This window comes from Podarcis melisellensis (genome assembly GCF_964234715.1).
Source record: "Podarcis melisellensis genome assembly, chromosome: 10".
NCBI classification, from domain to species: Eukaryota; Metazoa; Chordata; class Lepidosauria; order Squamata; family Lacertidae; genus Podarcis; species Podarcis melisellensis.
In genome coordinates, this window is record NC_138542.1 from 54,438,433 (window position 1) to 54,455,359 (window position 16,927).

At 44.3% G+C, this 16,927-nt stretch overlaps 1 protein-coding gene across 2 annotated transcripts in view; it reads left to right on the top strand.

The window, feature by feature from the left end:
- TMEM178B (transmembrane protein 178B) overlaps positions 1 to 16,927 on the top strand; it is a 265,596-nt gene that overhangs the window by 46,212 nt on the left and 202,457 nt on the right. For both annotated transcript variants that reach the window (XM_081927407.1, XM_081927408.1), the window contains one exon: positions 8,658 to 8,771. In XM_081927407.1, coding sequence (XP_081783533.1) covers positions 8,658 to 8,771 — 114 coding nt within the window. The remainder of the gene's footprint in view (positions 1 to 8,657; positions 8,772 to 16,927) is intronic.

Genomic DNA, 16,927 nt, shown 5'->3' on the forward strand with positions numbered 1-16,927 from the left:
TGACTCAATATGTCTTTGAACAGTATTGCTCTTGCAGCTAGGCTTAAATTTCATAGTTGTAGTTCTCGGAGCAGTGCTGAGATGTTATAGTTAGATGTCATAGATGTTAAGTTCCTCTCCAGCCATACCCTCTCTCTCTAGGACACATCCCTCACCTACCTCACTTTACACCTTCTTTGAGTTTGCCTGGGTGGAATGTGCTTGATTACTCTGCAGAGTCTCTTGCTTGGCTGGAGGGAGACTAAAGAAAGATATGTGAGTCTGTATGCAGAAACTAGGCTACTGCCCAAAGGTAAAATTTACACTTGTTGTGCCATTCACTTTTGCTTCTGGCCCCACCCACCACTGGCATGTGGCCCCTGAAAAGGTTGCCCACGAGGGAATGTGGCCCTCACCATTGGCCATGCTGGCCGGGGTTGATGGAGTTGGAGCCCAACAGCAACTAGAGGACCACAGGTTCACCTTCCCCACTACAGAGTTTGACCTAGTGCTGGAGAGAACAGGAAACCCACCCTAAAGACCACCCTACCACCTGCCAATCTAAATTCATTTAATTGACAAATGGATGGCACCCTCAGTTGCTCATTGTGGATCTCTAAAGGGTCTGGGTTTATTATGAATGGCTTGGAATACTTCTAAAACATCTCCAGATAAGAGGTTCAAGCAAATCGGAAGTGCTGCACCTACACGTGCAATGTAAAATGGACAACTAAGGTGGTCAGATCCACCCACCTATCCAATCTGTGGCAGGACTCCTAAATCCCTTGCTGCACCATGAGGAAGATACAGAAAAATATGGTCTGCTCTGCTTTGTGTGAGGGACTCATAACCCCCCCCCCCGGTCCTCACTAATAGCAGCATAGATCTTGCCGGCTTACATAAGGTCCCAGATAGTCTTGTTGAGACAACATACTCCAAAACTAAGTCTTCTGGGCCACTGAGAGCAGACCTGGGAGCTGACCAGGGTCCTGACGCACTTAGAGGGACCCGACTCTGAATTTTTGCCTGACCTGTTTCTTGCTTTCATTTCCCCTGTGAACCCCAAGTATGCACGGAGTAGGAGAGGCTGCTGGTGCACAGGCTAAGAATATGATGACAATTTATGTGACTGTCTTTGAACACTCAAATAGTGATATATAAAGAACTGCTATTATTTCTCCGATTAAAGTTGTTGGGCTTTTTTTTTGTTTAGCCTATTAAGGCAATGTGGCTAAGTGGACTTAAATTTAAGTATTGCAGCTGAATTGGTTTACAGATCACAGCCGCCACGATACCTGACAATTAGAAGCTTGGGATGCATTCCTAATTGCCTAGTTTGATAATGCACATTCTACAATAAAGACATCAGCATTAATTCACCCTGATCCAATAAGGTTGTGGCTTTGGAACACTGTTCTTGTGAAAGTCCAAGTTTCTCAAATGCTTATAAAAGCATCGGCTTGCCTGTCCCCACCCATTTTCCCTGGCAATGCAATGATGTTGTTGCCAAAGCTCATAAGTTGACAGCATACATTTAACATGCCTGTAATATTATTAATTACATTTATATCCCACCTTTCCTCCAAAAAGAACAAAGTAGTGTACCAGGTCCTCCTCCTCCCCATTTTATCCTCACACCAGCCCTGTATGGTAGGTTGGGCTTGTGAGAGTGCAACTGGCTCAAGATTATGCAGTGAGATTCCTGAACTTGTGGGGATTTGAACCTGGGTCTCCCCAGTCTTGGTGGAGCATCCTAACCATTGTGCCAGACTGGCTTTGTTACAAGCAGGAGACCTGAGAGTATGGTTTGTTGAAAGCCATCTAGCTAATATATGGCTAAGATGAGATTTGGTCCAGGGACCAGGTGACTTTCATATTGTTGGGGAGAGAGTCCTGTGCCTGCTTACACTTCTCCTTTTCCACCTTACTGGCAGTGGCGTAGCGTGGAGGGTGCGGGGGGGGGGGGCGGCCGAACCGGGCGCAACATCTGGGGGTTAAGGTTAGGGGGCGCAAATCCACGGGTTAGGGGGTCAAATTACTTGCCTTGCCCCGGGTGCTGACAACCCACGCTACGCCACTGCTTACTGGACAGCACAATGATCCATGTAGGGCTTCTTCCTTGAAATAAAAGCTTATTTAAGGAGCTCCTAGATCATCAGCACATCTTTACCAATAATTGATGTCTCAGTGACTCTTTATTGATCATTTTATTTCTGTCTCCAAACAAGCAGGAATAAAGAATGTTCAGCCTTTTAAACTTCATAACCCATGAAAAACAGATAAGACAAGGAGACTGAACAAAGGACAAGGAGTTTGTAACTCCTCTCTGCCACTGTGCCCTGGCCTAGAGAAGGTTAACAGCCAGGCTGTGTGTGTTTCATAACTGTCCTTTGGACCTCTGTGTTGTCCTTTGGCTGTGGAAGAGCAACTGTGAGCTCATCATTCTCTAGTGGTGATTCAGTGCTTGGGTGCCTTCAGATTTGGAATATTTATCTTTCCCACCAGCTGCTACAATTACCCAGCTATGTGCATCTGGTGCAACCTTACTCATAATCCTCTGTTTGAACCTCAACCCTACATTGAAGGGTCTGATATAGTGAGGTGACCAGTGCTAGTGGTATGGCAGGATCTGGCCAAGGGTTGTGCATCAGGGTTAAGGAGGCAAAGGGAAGGGTCAGGATTGTCCCAAGGCAGAATTTTAAGGCACACTCCACACTCCTCAGGTCGGGGTAAGAAGATGCACCAATATGTCATCTTCAGACTTCATGGGCAATCAGGCTGCCTTGGGTCCCTACAGTTCATTTGTAGACACATCTTTGATTTCTACTTTTTCCAGAAAGCAGGCTTAGTGAGCTGGATACACATTCTCTCTCTCCCTCCCCCCACTCTGCTCTGCTCCCAATCTATGAGCATCACTCACTTTCCAGAGACCCCAGTGTGCTCTGGCTACACCTGACTTCCAGAAGCTTGAACAGTAGTGGAGGCTGCATGCTACTTTGAGAATTATTTTGTAGCTGTTTGTAACCTCCCCAAGGAATCCTGGGAAGTGTAGTTTGTTAAGGGGGCTGAGAGTTGTTAGGATACCTCTGTTTCATTCATTGAGTGACAATTCTCAGTAAGGTTTAACAATCAACCCCTTTTCCTAGGGACCTGTGGAATTGTAGGGAAATAGGGGTCTCCTAACAGCTTTCTAACAGGGACGTGGGTGGCGCTGTGGATTAAGCCACAGAGCCTAGGACTTGCCGATCAGAAGGTTGGCGGTTTGAATCCCTGTGATGGGGTGAGCTCCCATTGCTCGGTCCCAGCTCCTGCCTACCTAGCAGTTCGAAAGCATGTCAAAGTGCAAGTAGATAAATAGGTACCGCTCTGGTGGGAAGGTAAACCGCATTTCCGTGCGCTGCTCTGGTTTGCCAGAAGTGGCTTAGTCATGCTGGCCACATGACCCGGAAGCTGTACGCTGGCTCCCTTGGCCAGTAAAGTGAGATGAGCATCGCAACCCCAGAGTCGGCATGACTGGACCTAATGGTCAGGGGTCCCTTTACCTTTACCTTTAACAGCTTTCAGCTTCCTTAACTACCAGGAGCCAACTTCTAGGGGCCAAGCTTCCTTTGCCTTCCCCATAAAAATATTTGAGGGGGCTGCCCCCCCAAGTTGATAAGCATTGCCAGTCAAATGGGGTTCATGCACCGTGTCTTGTGATTGATTATGCAGGCAGAGGCTTACCCAAGCCCCCCAATATTTTATTCAAGCTGGCACCCTTGATTATGACCTTCCAACAATCACTACCCTTCAGACAATTATTATTCTAAGCTTTGCCTTGCTAACCTTGACACTCAAACCCTAGCCAGATCCTAACCCACTACGAGCAGCAGCAATCTCACTATATCAGGACCTACAGAGGGTTAAATTTTAGCAAGAGGATTACGAGTAACATTGCACCAGATGTATGCAGCTGGATAAATGTAGCAGCTGGAGGGAATGATAAATATCCCAGCTCTAAAGGCACCTAAGCACTGAATTACTACAAGAGAATGATGAGCTCACAGTTGTCCTTTCACAGCCAAAGGAATAGATGGAGACATTGCCTTTCAAACTTGGGAACGGATCTGACTGTGGGTGGTATTCAACTAAGTTTTATTCAGAACAGGCCCACTGGAATGAATGAGCACAACTAAGCTAGGTCCATTGATGTCAAGGGGTCTGCCCTGAGTAAAAGTTGGTTGATACCACCACCCTGTACGTTCCAGTTGAAACTTACCACTCCAGGAAATGAAGCAAAACTACAAGAGATTACAACCATCTTCTCACTGAAAACAAATGTGGGCAAAAGCACAAGATGTAGGGATACGCCTCCCGAAACAAGCTGCAGGCTGAAATTTGCTCATATTTTAAATTTTCATCAGTTTAGCTCAAATGGTGCATTTGTAAAAGAACAAAGAATAGCAACTGAATTTATTATCCGCTCTGAATAGCTCTGTCTGAGCACATGAAAGGGAAGACTGTTTTGGAGGCGATTATGGCAGCAACAGGAGGCTTTGTGAATGCACCTGAAGAATATCATGTGTAGTTTACACTGTGAACAAATGCTTTGATTTCCACTGCACCATTGATGGTGGGTGCCCCTTGGGACCAGAAGGGAAGATGGCAGGAAGGTCAACAGTAGGTGGAGCCAGAGCCAATGGCAGGCAGAGCCAATGGCAGGCAGAGCCAACTGATTCTAGTTTTGACTCCTCCCCCTTGTTGTGTTCCGCAAAGGTAACAGTGAGATTTAGGAGGAGGAAGCTGGCAGTCAGTCCTATGCCTTGGATTGGTTGTCAGCATGAAGACAGACAGTTGGAGGTAGCTATGAATAAGATCACTGCCATCACTCATGTCTTCTTTTCCTCTTCTTTTTCTGCATCTATGGGTTTGTGTACTTTGCTGGCTCTCTAGAGGAGAGCTTACTCTTTACAACTTTGTGCCAAAACCTTCATCCCATACCTGTAACAGAAGTAAATACTATGGAAGGTTAGGTTTTGTGTCTTTCATGCTGGCATAGCCATCTTTAAAAAAAATGCACATAAGGAGTCAATTGGGGGACTTTAAAAAGGATCACAATGAACTTGACAACTACTGAAATAGAGGAGTTCAGAAAAGAAACAGAACTAAATGTGGTTAAAAAAGTAAAGTACCTAGGGGTGCACTTGACCTCCAAAAATTTGAATTTATTTAAGGACAACTATGAGAAATGTTGGTCAGAGATAAAAAGAGATCTGGAAACATGGTCAAGATTAAAACTTTCCTTGCTGGGCAGAATAGCTGCTATAAAGATGAATGTATTGCCGAAAATGCTATTTTTGTTTCAGTCCCTCCAGATCGTGGATAAGGTGGAATGTTTTGGAAAATGGCAGAGGGATTTATCTAAATTTGTCTGGCAGGGCAAAAAGCCCCGAATAAAGTTTAAAATACTAACAGATGCGAAAGAAAGAGGGGGGTTTGCCCTGCCGGACTTGAGGTTATATTATGAAGCTGCAGCCCTCTGCTGGTTGAAGGATTGGATCCTATTGGAGAACACCGACGTCCTTGACCTGGAGGGATTTGATAATGCTTTTGGGTGGCATGCATATTTGTGGTATGACAAGGTTAAAGTTCATAAATTGTTCAAAAACCATATTGTCAGAAGGGCAATTTTCATGGTCTGGTCAAAATATAAAGACTTATTGGAGAGTAAAACTCCGAGGTGGCTCTCACCGATGGAGGCCAAAGCACGTAAAAGACTTAATATGGAGGCCCACTGGCCTAAATATTGGGAAATAATTGAAAAAATTGGAGATAAATGGAGGTTACAGAGTATGGAAAAGTTAAAAAACAAGGTGCGAGATTGGTTGCATTATGCTCAAATCCAGGAAGTTTTTAAAGCAGACAAAAAAGTGGGTTTCCAGGAGGAAAAATCGAAACTAGAAACAGAGTTGCTTGAGCCAAAACCTAAGCTAATTTCGAGAATGTATAACTTGCTGCTTAAATGGAACACACAGGATGAGATTGTCAAATCCTCTATGATAAAGTGGGCACAGGACTTGGGGCATAACATTATGTTTGAAGACTGGGAAAGGTTATGGAACACCGGAATGAAATTCACGGCATGTACTGCCTTGAAGGAAAACATTATGAAAATGATATACCGGTGGTACATGACCCCAGTCAAGCTTGCAAAGATATATCACCTGTCCGATAATAAATGTTGGAAATGTAAGGAAGAGGAAGGGACATTTTTACACCTCTGGTGGACCTGCCCGAAAGTGAAGGCCTTCTGGGAAATGATACATAATGAACTAAAAAAGGTGCTGAGATTCACCTTACCTAAGAAACCGGAGGCCTTCCTTCTGGGCATGGTAGACCAGAGGATGGTCAAGAAAGATAGAACTTTCTTTATGTACGCTACTACAGCAGCGAGGATTCTGTTGGCAAAGCACTGGAAGACACAAAATCTACCCACATTGGAAGAATGGCAGACGCAGCTGATGGACTATATGGAGCTGGCTGAAATGACTGGCAGAATTCGAGACTCGGGAGAAGAAGAAACGGAGGAAGTTTGGAAAAATTTTAAGGACTATTTGAAAAAGCATTATAAGTTGTATGAATGTTAAAAAATGCTCCTCTCTAGGAAGGTATAGCTTCAGTATCGGCAAATTTCTGAATTGATAAATAAGACACTATAAGACAGAAGTGAGGTAACGAAATATTTTTATTGTGTGGAAATTAAAGCAATTGTATTGAAATGTTTACATCAGATAACACGATAAAATGGAAGATATATTGTTATGTATAAAACAAGTTAACAAATTGCTGAGGTTTTGGTTACACAGGGAATGCAGTGCCCGGGAGATGGGGGGAGTCCATTGGATTCATGGAAGTATGTATTTGAAAGTGGAAATTTGTTTATTAAAAACCTAATAAAATATTTATAAAAAAATAAAAATAAAAAGGATCACAATGGCTTTCTTTTTTTTTAAGTATGGTTCTTAGTTGGGAACTTTCATTCTGGGTGTGCATTTGGTGCCCAGATGGCGAAGGCACACGCCGGAGCCCATCACGCTGTCAGGGCAGACGTGTACATATGTAAATATTTTGCTTTCCCCCCTATAATATTTGGCTTTGTCTAATCTAATTGCTGTCAAAGGCAGAATGTTAGAAACATGGAAGGAAAGCAAACAATGGAACACCTCCGGTAACTTGGGAAGATGCAAACCCGCCTCTGTTGTAACTAGCAATTTGGTTGCATAATGATTTAGTCACCCTCCACTTTTGTGGTGTGTTCATGCCAAGTGCAGTTTAATGACCTAAAGTGTCTCAAAAGGCTCATTTGATAAAGGCACAGTGGTAGAAAAGACCTAGCCTGTTGGAAACCAAATATAACAGAATTGGGTCCAGATTAAAGAAGCAGTTCTACTCTAGTCTGCCCTGGTTAAGGGCTGCCTCTGGAGTGTATTGTTCAGCACCACCTTTTAAGAAGGGCATTGACAAGTTGGGCTGTGTTCAGAGGAGCTTGACCAGGATGTCGAGGGATCTGGAAACTGCAATATTCAAGATTCACCATGAGAAAGCTGTGGCAAAAAATACCATTGTATTATTGCAGTACAGACAACTTGTTTGTTGACTATCCTGATTTCCAAGAACAAAGATCAGATGGAGTCTGTTATCATAAAGCACCAATGCAGCAGCAAGCAAAGGCTCTAGCAGCTCAGTCAGCTGCTTGTGGCTGGAAAGCCAAACAGGATGTTTGTGACTGTTGCCATGGGAACAAAGGGGCAGTCCATTCTGTACTGAGCACGGATGTTAGCTCAGTGTGTGTGTCATATGACCCGTACTGGAAGTACATGGGTGGAGTTTATTCTTACTGCTGTTGAGTGCAGACATGTTTCTCTGTACTGATGTAAGAGACAGAAATAAAGGATGTAAATAGATTTCTGTCTGCTTCTTTCCCCTCCCTGGGGGACACCAAAGGGGAGAGAGAAGAAACAGTGTGTTCTTCTCACATCTGGGAAGAATCGCCGAGACCTAGCTGCTTATCAGCAGAGTGGAGCAGCGGGGAGGTCGACAAGGAATATCTGCCGGTGCCTACGCTGTGGCACATTCCTCTGACCCAGGCAGAATTCCAACAGAGTCATGGGCATAGCCAGGGGGGTGCGAGGAGGGCAGCCTAAATCAAGTAAATAAATAGAAATACTGAACTAACTGAGCAATTGCATTGCAGATATCTCGCTTCTGCCCCTCTAACATAAATTCTGCCCCTCTAAAATAAATCTTGACTACACCCATGGATGGAGTTTAGATTATATCTGGTATTTACTGAACCTTGGTTTGTGGGAAGGTTACACAATGATGAGCATTCACACTGATTTTATCCCAATGTACTTTCAGAGTGTTCACACACTTTCCCACTAGTCAGCCCCCTCCACTTTTCAGTGTATTAACTCGGCTCACAGGGACCTTCTTTCCCCTCGCAGTGATTCCAGGACAATAGGCTTCCTGCAACATCCTGACTGTTTCTCTAGGCTTGTTGATGTTAAGCAATCCTCCTGCCGGTGTCCCACATCTTCTAGGTGTGGGTCTCTCACGCTGAATTGTGCAATGCTGCTGGAATGAAATAAGTCTCTCTTCTTGCATAACAAACATTGCCTTCTTCTTGCCTTTCCCAGGAGCAATTGACCAGTGTTCATACATCAAGTACCACTACTCCTCAGCAACAATTCCCAAGAACCTCACCTACAACATTACGAAGACCATCCGCCAGGATGAGTGGCATGCCTTGCGTAAGTCTCTGGTCTCCTTCCTTTTCTCAGCATTTTTGGGTAGCCAGCAGGTATCACTTCCCATCTGCAAGGGGGTGAAAGGGACAATAAGTTGGGCTTCTTGCTACTCTGTTGTTTGCTTGCCTGTGCTGGGAATGCTGCAGTGGGAAGGAATATGGTTGGTGACACAGCAGAACCGTGCGTTGGTAGCTATTGAATTACATTTGGAAGTTATGAACAGAACCAGTACTGGGATGTCTAATTCAATCAGAACTTCAGCATGCTAACAGTTGCGTTTGTGATACTGATGCTATTGCAGACAGTGGAATTTATAGGCTATTGTATAAAAGAGAACCGTCAGAGCTATGTGCATAGCCATTAATTTGCTCAAGTTGCTGTATGTTACTGAGCTCATGTTGAATAGGGTTGTGGGGTTTAGGCTCTTCTTCTATTTTTTTGCATGTTGAAATTCTAACTTGTGAACAGTCCCTTTGACCCTGGTTATTCAGCAGAAGTTGCCAAGTAGCAAGGATTGGATATTGGATCCTATCTTTGCACCCACTGCTTTCTGAGAGCTCCCAGGCACGGACCTTCCAATTATGAGTTGTGTTTGGATATGGCTGCTCATACTCAGGATGGGGATAAATAAATAGGGTTTGCATTTTGATAAGTGCTTGTCTGATTTGCACTTCCTGATCCAATACACAAACCAAAACACAGCTACTACTTGAAATGTGCCCTTCTCCAGATGCTATGACACACTTTCCCAAATACATTCAACAATGCATGTAACCAGGGGGAAAGTGTAAAGTGTTTTTAACTTTGCAAAATTATCTATGCATATTATAATAATTATCTATGCATATTATAATTATCTATGCATATAATAATAATAATAATAATAATAATATGCATGCAAAAATGTGCAAACCCCCCATTCCCCTCCCATCCTGCCTGTGCTTTTGGATCATGATTTCTTTGCCCTGGGGCCTAACAACATTATTAATGTGCTGTAATATTATACTGTGCTGCTTAAAAAAAGTTTTAAAATATTGTGTCCACTCCTGTTCTTGTAATTATGTTGTTTGCCATCCTGGACATCTTCAGAATGAAAGGTGGTATATAAGCAACAACAACAAACAACAATAAATCCAATATAATTAATATTAATGGAGAAATTGCTTGACAAAATGCATAGATTAGGCCAGATTGCATACATTTTTTTATATATTAAAAGAAATATGCACAGAAATCTGTATGGATTTTCATGTAGACTTAAAAGAAATAAATCCCCGGCTGCTGAACTGTCAATGTGAGAACCAGAGAAAAGCCTAAATTGACAGATTCATCCATTCCTAGTTCATAATTGACATCCTGAGCAGGAGTATCACCTTGGTTGCTCCATTCAATGCTCATCAAGCCAAAGGCCTTTCCTCTTAAGTCTTGCCCACCCTGCTACTCAAGCTAGCTCTTCCCGTTTCCTTGCCTAGGGCAGTGCAAAGAAGGCCACCAGAAGCCTATCTGATCGCCGCTACAGCCAATGGGCATCAAACAACCTCTGAAGCTAGTGACCATGACAGGGAAAGAGTCGCCTTGAGATACATGGCTGCCATTAGAGATTACTTTCTCCCCCTTGTGGCACTCGGGGTAGAGGAATGAGAGGAGGGCATTTCATGTCAGAGTCAAGAAGCTTGTTTTCTCATGGCTCCATGGTGGCACAGTATCAGAAAGCAGTTTTTGAAAAGCAAGGCTACTGATGCAAAGTCCCAGTAGGATTGAATAGATGCAAGAAGCCACTGCCAGGCCATCCTTGTAAGAGCAAGAAGTCACTGTGGAAGTGCACACACAAAAGCTGAAGGTACTGTCACCTGCTTATTGAGGAAATAAGTGCTCTGTGTTGTTTTTAGCTGGTGCTTTCTCCCTCTCGCAGGGACACGATAGAGCCTGGAGAAAGTTTTCATGAACAAATGAAATCATTGCAGGAAACCTATTCTGTATCAGGAATAAGAACTCTTCCAGATGTTGCTGGGACACTAACTTTCATCATTCCCTACCATCATGGCTGATGGTCAGGGATGATGGGAGATGTAGTCCAACCATCTCTGGAGGGCCACAGGTTCCTCATCCTTGATAAGGTATATATATATACCAGTCTTCCTCACCTTGCAGCCCTCCATATGGTTTGGACTACAACTCTCACCATCCCTTGAGTATTGGCCATGCTGGTTGGGACTGATGGGAATAAAAACAATTGGAGGGCACCAGGTTTCAGAAAGCTGGTCTGTATGGTCTTCCTCATTCCAGGCTAATCAGGAGTTGCTTCTCTAAAGCTTAGAGTGAAGCACACTTTTGCAGACTTGCTTCAAGATGAAAACTTTTCCCAGGTGCAGAGCTGCAGTCATACACTAAAAACACAGGGGAGGGATTGTGTTGGCAAGTCCCACTTGCCATCTAGTTGTATAGTCAGTACCCTTAGCCAAGGGCACATCATGTATAGGAATATATCCATGTGAGGGGGGATTGTGGCCCAATTAGAATTCAACCTTGTGTAAAAGAGCCCAACATTTGGGCAAGCTATGCATTGAGGACCCTTTCACAAACCCATCTAATACATGGCTGGTAGTGGGCTGTGATTATGTGGGCATTGTCTAGCTGGCTTCCTCCTGCTGTCCCTATATAACACTTTCAACATGTGATATGTGTGCATGTATGTGAACTCCCTGTAGTAACTCTGATGGGTTGAGTTAAGAAAGCACATTAGTTCTTGGAGTTATCAATGAAAGGAGACAAGAGGCCAGACAGGCATTCGTTGGCTGTTGTCGTTGTTTCAGTGTTCAGTAGATCGCTGGCTGAAGCAGATAATTTTAAAAGCAGAGAAATATGTAAAGTGAATCAAATATTCAATGAGATGTAGATATCACAATTTGCATTGCAAAAGCATCCTCCCCCTGCTTCTGCTGAAAATCTCACAAGTGGGTTGGATGCATACCATTGGTGTACTCTTTGCACCACACTGGTTCCCTGCCCTGTCAGTTTAAAGCCAACTTGGACGTAACTAATGAAAAACAAGGAAAAGTTAACTCCTTCTTTCCTCCCAAGGGCAGAATATTGCATGGAGAGATAGATAGATAGAGAAGAGAGAGATTGAGATCCATGCTCATCTCTGCTTATCAGTCTCTGCAAGCGAGAAGGACCTGTTCTTCACACTCACTTTGATTATTTAAAGCGCCATCACTGAGAGAAATAAAGCTGTGAACTGTCTCCAGGTAGGAGCCATGGAGGGGAAAGGGAGCCGAGAGTGCAGAAAAGAGGTAAAGAATCCTGATAGTCTGAGCAATTCAGAGCCCAGAACACACTAGCAGCCCCCTCTCCTTTCTCCACACTATTCTTACTAACCACACTCCTCTCCTTCTCTGTGCAAGCGTGCATCAATTGCGCCAGCCACTGAGAGCCAGAATAAATTATAGATTGCTTTTCAAAAAGTCACAATAGTGGGAAGCGCTCTCTCTCTCTCTCTCTCTCTCTCTCTCTCTCTCTCTCTCTCTGTGTGTGTGTCAAAGGAGAACCTAGAAGTGATAAGGAGACATTTACTTCAACTCTGTGAGGTGTCTGCTTAGAGCGGTGGGTGGGGCGCAGAGCTGGGAGCCATTGCAGGGATGAGAAAACCAAACCGTGCAAACACCACACAACACCATGCAAATTCAACTTGAAACACAGTAAAAACACTATTTTAAGCTAGTAATGTGTACATAGCCTGAACATGCATAGGATTACAGTGGTACCTCAGGTTAAGTACTTAATTCGTTCCGGAGGTCCGTACTTAACCCAAAACTGTTCTTAACCTGAAGCAGCACTTTAGCTAATGGGGCCTTCTGCTGCTGCTGCGCCGCTGGAGCACAATTTCAGTTCTCATCCTGAAGCAAAGTTCTTAACCTGAAGCACTATTTCTGGGTTAGCGGGGTCTGTAACCTGAAGCGTATGTAACCTGAAGTGTATGTAACCTGAGGTACCACTTTACAGCCATGCAGCATGATATAGGCTGCGTTTCCCCACTACAATGATCCTAAGCATGTTTTCTCAGAAGAATGTCTCAGTGAGTTGGCTTGGAAGTAACATTAAACTACAGTTTAATAGAAATGAGCATTACATTGGTGCAGGCTGCTCAGAAGTCCCCTCTTTGCTCCTCTCCTGCATCCGCCTGTGCTCTGTCTGATTGTTGGAAAGAGCACACGGCTGGCTTAGTGTTACATGTGAACCAGCACTCCTGGTTTCTTTCCCCCCAAACAAGGATTGGCAGCCTCCTGGCTGGTGAGAATCATGAAATAGCTGGATCTGATTCTGCAGCTCACAGCAAAGGAGGACCAACAGTTTGCAAAACGAAACTGAAATGTATCCTGTCTCTTTTTAGTCTTATTAAAAAGATGTGTTGGCAAGGTTTGCCTACCAGGTGCTTACATTAACAAATAATCAGCAGCAGATGTCGTGGGGGGCTGGAGGTCCTTCCCTGACCTCCTGGCAGGTGAATAGCTGCTACTTACCAGGAAGCGGAGCGGCGGGTGAATTTGGTTTGCTGCAAATGCATCAGTGGAGCCAATCCAGCACTCCTGCTGCCTCTGTTTGCACTACACTGTTCTTCTTGCCATGCCCTCTGCCTCCCAGTAAACAGCAATGTCCCAGCTGCTGGGAGGTCAGGTGAGTGCTTCCACCCCACCAACCCTCCCACTGCTGTAAATAATCAGTATATTGTTCACTACTTTAGCCCTTACTGCCGTATAATTTCCCCCCTAAATGATAATTACAGTGCAGCTAAACAGTGTTGGAAAGAAAAGCCACGTTTGGCAAAAAAAACTGTAAACACCCCTTCCCCCAAACCCTTCCCCCAGTTGTTATTTCTGAATTTTTCACAAGTACAGTACCTGACATAAATTTTTCAAAAAGCAAACAAACAGACGAGCACAGTGGGGTGCCAAATTTCCATGTTCAAATCTCCATGTCCATGCCCATGCTCCTCGCAGGGCAGGCTCAATATGCCTTAAGCTTTGATGACGGGATGGGGAATGAATGTGCCTGAAGGAGTGAGGAAGAACAGCCCAAGGCAACAGAGAAGATGGGTAGGTGGGTGTGAGAGAGAAATGTTGGTTTGTTATATGATGCCCGTGTTTGTATCTTTGCATTTCCCAATGGGAGCAGGCAGCCCTGAAAAATGTGATGGGTACATATGAACATAAGTTGAGCATGCTTGTTCAGACCAGTTGCTCGTTTAGTCCTGCATCCTGTTCCCATAATGGCTGAGTAGATGCCTTTGGTAAACTTTCATGCAGGACTTGAGTGTATTAGCACTCTTCCCACCTATGATCCCAAGCAACATATATTCAGAGGCACCATGTGCAGGAAGAGCATAATCATCATGGCTAGTAGCCATTGATAGCTCTTGGGCCTCTCATGGAAAATTGGTGGGTTGGCTTAGTCTATGTGGGCCTATCCTGAAACTATCCCTAGTTAACAACAACCACACCAACATATTATTATTATTATTATTATTATTATTATTATTATTATTATTATTTATACCCTGCACATCTGGCTGGGTTTCCCAACCCAGCCACTCTGGCCAGCTCCCAGCAGAATATGAAAAACACAGTAAAACATCAAACATTAAAAACTTCCCTAAACAGAACTGCCTTCAGATGTCTTCTAAAGGTCAGATAGTTGTTTATTTTCTTGACATTTGATGGGAGGACGTTCCACAGGGCAGGCATCGCTACCAAGATGGCCTTCTGCCTGGTTCCCTGTAGCCTCACTTCTTGCAGTGAGGGAACCACCAGAAGGCACTCGGAACTGGACCTCAGCTGAACGATGGGGGTGGAGACCATTTAGGGGTTTAAAGGTCAGCACCAACACTTTGAATTGTGCTCGGAAACATACTGGGAGCCCTTGTAGGTCTTTCAGGACTGGTGCTATATGGTCTCGGCTGCTACTCCCAGTCACCAGTCTAGCTGTCGCATTCTGGATTAGTTGTAGTTTCCAGGTCACCTTCAAAGGTGGCCCCATGTAGAGTGCATTGCAGCAGTCCAAGCGGGAGATGACTAGAGCATGCACCACTCTGGTGAGACAGTCTGCGGGCAGGTAGGGTCTCAACTGTGGCAATCGGAAGTAGTGGTTGCTTTATTAAAGTCTTGCTTCAGGAACCTTTTCCAGCCAAAGGGTCATATTTTACTGGAGATGAAACCTTCCACCCATCAGTCACCTGAAGTCACCAACCCATGCCAGTATTTCCTCTCCTAGAATTTGGGATAAATCTGGGGTGAGGAGAAACCATAGAGTGAGTTCCTCCAATTATCCTGGCTGCGTGGCATGGAAATCAAAGCCTTAAGGTCCATTTCTTGAAGGTATTCTTGATGTTTCTATCCTGAATTCATGGTTATGCAGGGAAAGTGCTGGTGGGAGGAACAGCAATGGGCATTTCATCACCTCTCGGCTCTTGCTTATCACAAACACCCCTTCTCTTTCAAAACATCTCGGCTCCTTCGGCCAGTGTCGTAGCTCTTCTCTGAATTGCCATCCTGATTGCTTTCTTTCCCCAAGCGAGGCGGAGATTGGTTCAGCTGAAGATGAGATAGAAATCAAATTGTTCCTGTCACCTCTGCAGCAACAGAGCATGCTTTGGCCTGCTAACAGGTTGCTGATGGCAGTGAGAGGAGGAAGAGGGGCCTCTAGTGCACATCCCACCTACCCCCAGATAAGTAAGCAGAACTGCTTCTACCACCAGGGCAAGTTGGTCAGGATTCCCAGGGCCTGAATATAATGGAGCCTTCCTTCGTTCTGGTTAGAGAGTGTGTCTGAATTAAACCTGGGATTTCTACAGCCCAGAGTGCTTATTCTAGGTCTGATGTACAATTACCATCTTCACAGGATGACTTCACCAGATGCAACCCATACATCCCTATTGTTTGTGATGGGTTAAAGGTAAAGGGACCCCTGAGTCCAGTTGTGGATGACTCTGGGGTTGAGTGCTCATCTCGCTTTACTCACCGAGGGAGCCAGTGTACAGCTTCCGGGTCATGTGGCCAGCATGACTAAGCCGCTTCTGGCGAACCAGAGCAGCTCACGGAAACGCCGTTTACCTTCCTGCCGGAGCGGTACCTTTTTATCTACTTGCACTTTGACGTGCTTTGGAACTGCTAGGTTGGCAGGAGTTTGGTTCTTAGGGATGGGCAAATTTGTCAATTTTTCTAATCTTGTTTGGTTCTTCACATTTCCACATCAGTTTGTGATTTATTTATTTTTTAACTCCACATGACAACTCATCAGCATTTTACTGTATTTCCCCCCCTAATGCACACATTGCTGTATGCAGTTTTGGCTAACATACACATCTTTGGAGAACAATTTCCCCACATATAATGCATTTTTTCGTTATTTTCACAAATATATGCATGTTGTACGCTAGTATATGTATTCTGATACACATTACTTTGTTGCAGTACTGCATTGCAAAATTCAGAGAAGTGCCAATTTCTAACGAGGGCTGTGTTTTGGTTCGGGTAATTATTTTGAATCAGGTTGGCTCACCTTTAAACACAAAGTGAATTTAATTCCTCCCACCAACCCAGATGGAACCCCTTAGCTATGAATAAACCCTGTTAGATAGAGTCTGACTTTATTTTCCCTCTCTGTGAACGTTGGTTTAAATTTGCATCTATACATATAAATTAGGATATACATATTTTATGCAAATGTATGTTATGGGCCTATGTCCTAAATCTTTTAAGTATATAGCAGTGTTTCCAGCTTGATGTATTTTTTCTCTCTTCCTGTTCTCCAAAATGTTAACCACGTTTGGTAAGTGTTGGTTAAGGAAGATCAAAATATTTCTATAGTGGAAAGACTTACTCACTAAAAGGTGTTGAGAAAGGGTAACTGCTTTTGGTGTATCTGGAGAAGTGTGCATGCACACGAAAGCTTATACACGAAAGCACAGTCCTTCAATGGCTGCGCTCGTTTCTCTCTGGTCAGGGACAGAGTGTGGCGCTTGGGGGGAAATTGTCATCACGCCACTCCTTGGAGTGCCTCAGGGTGCGATACTCTCCCTGATGCTTTTTAACATCTTTATGCGCCCCCTCGCCCAGAGTTTTGGGCTGGGTTGCCATCAGTATGCCAATAACACCCAACTCTAT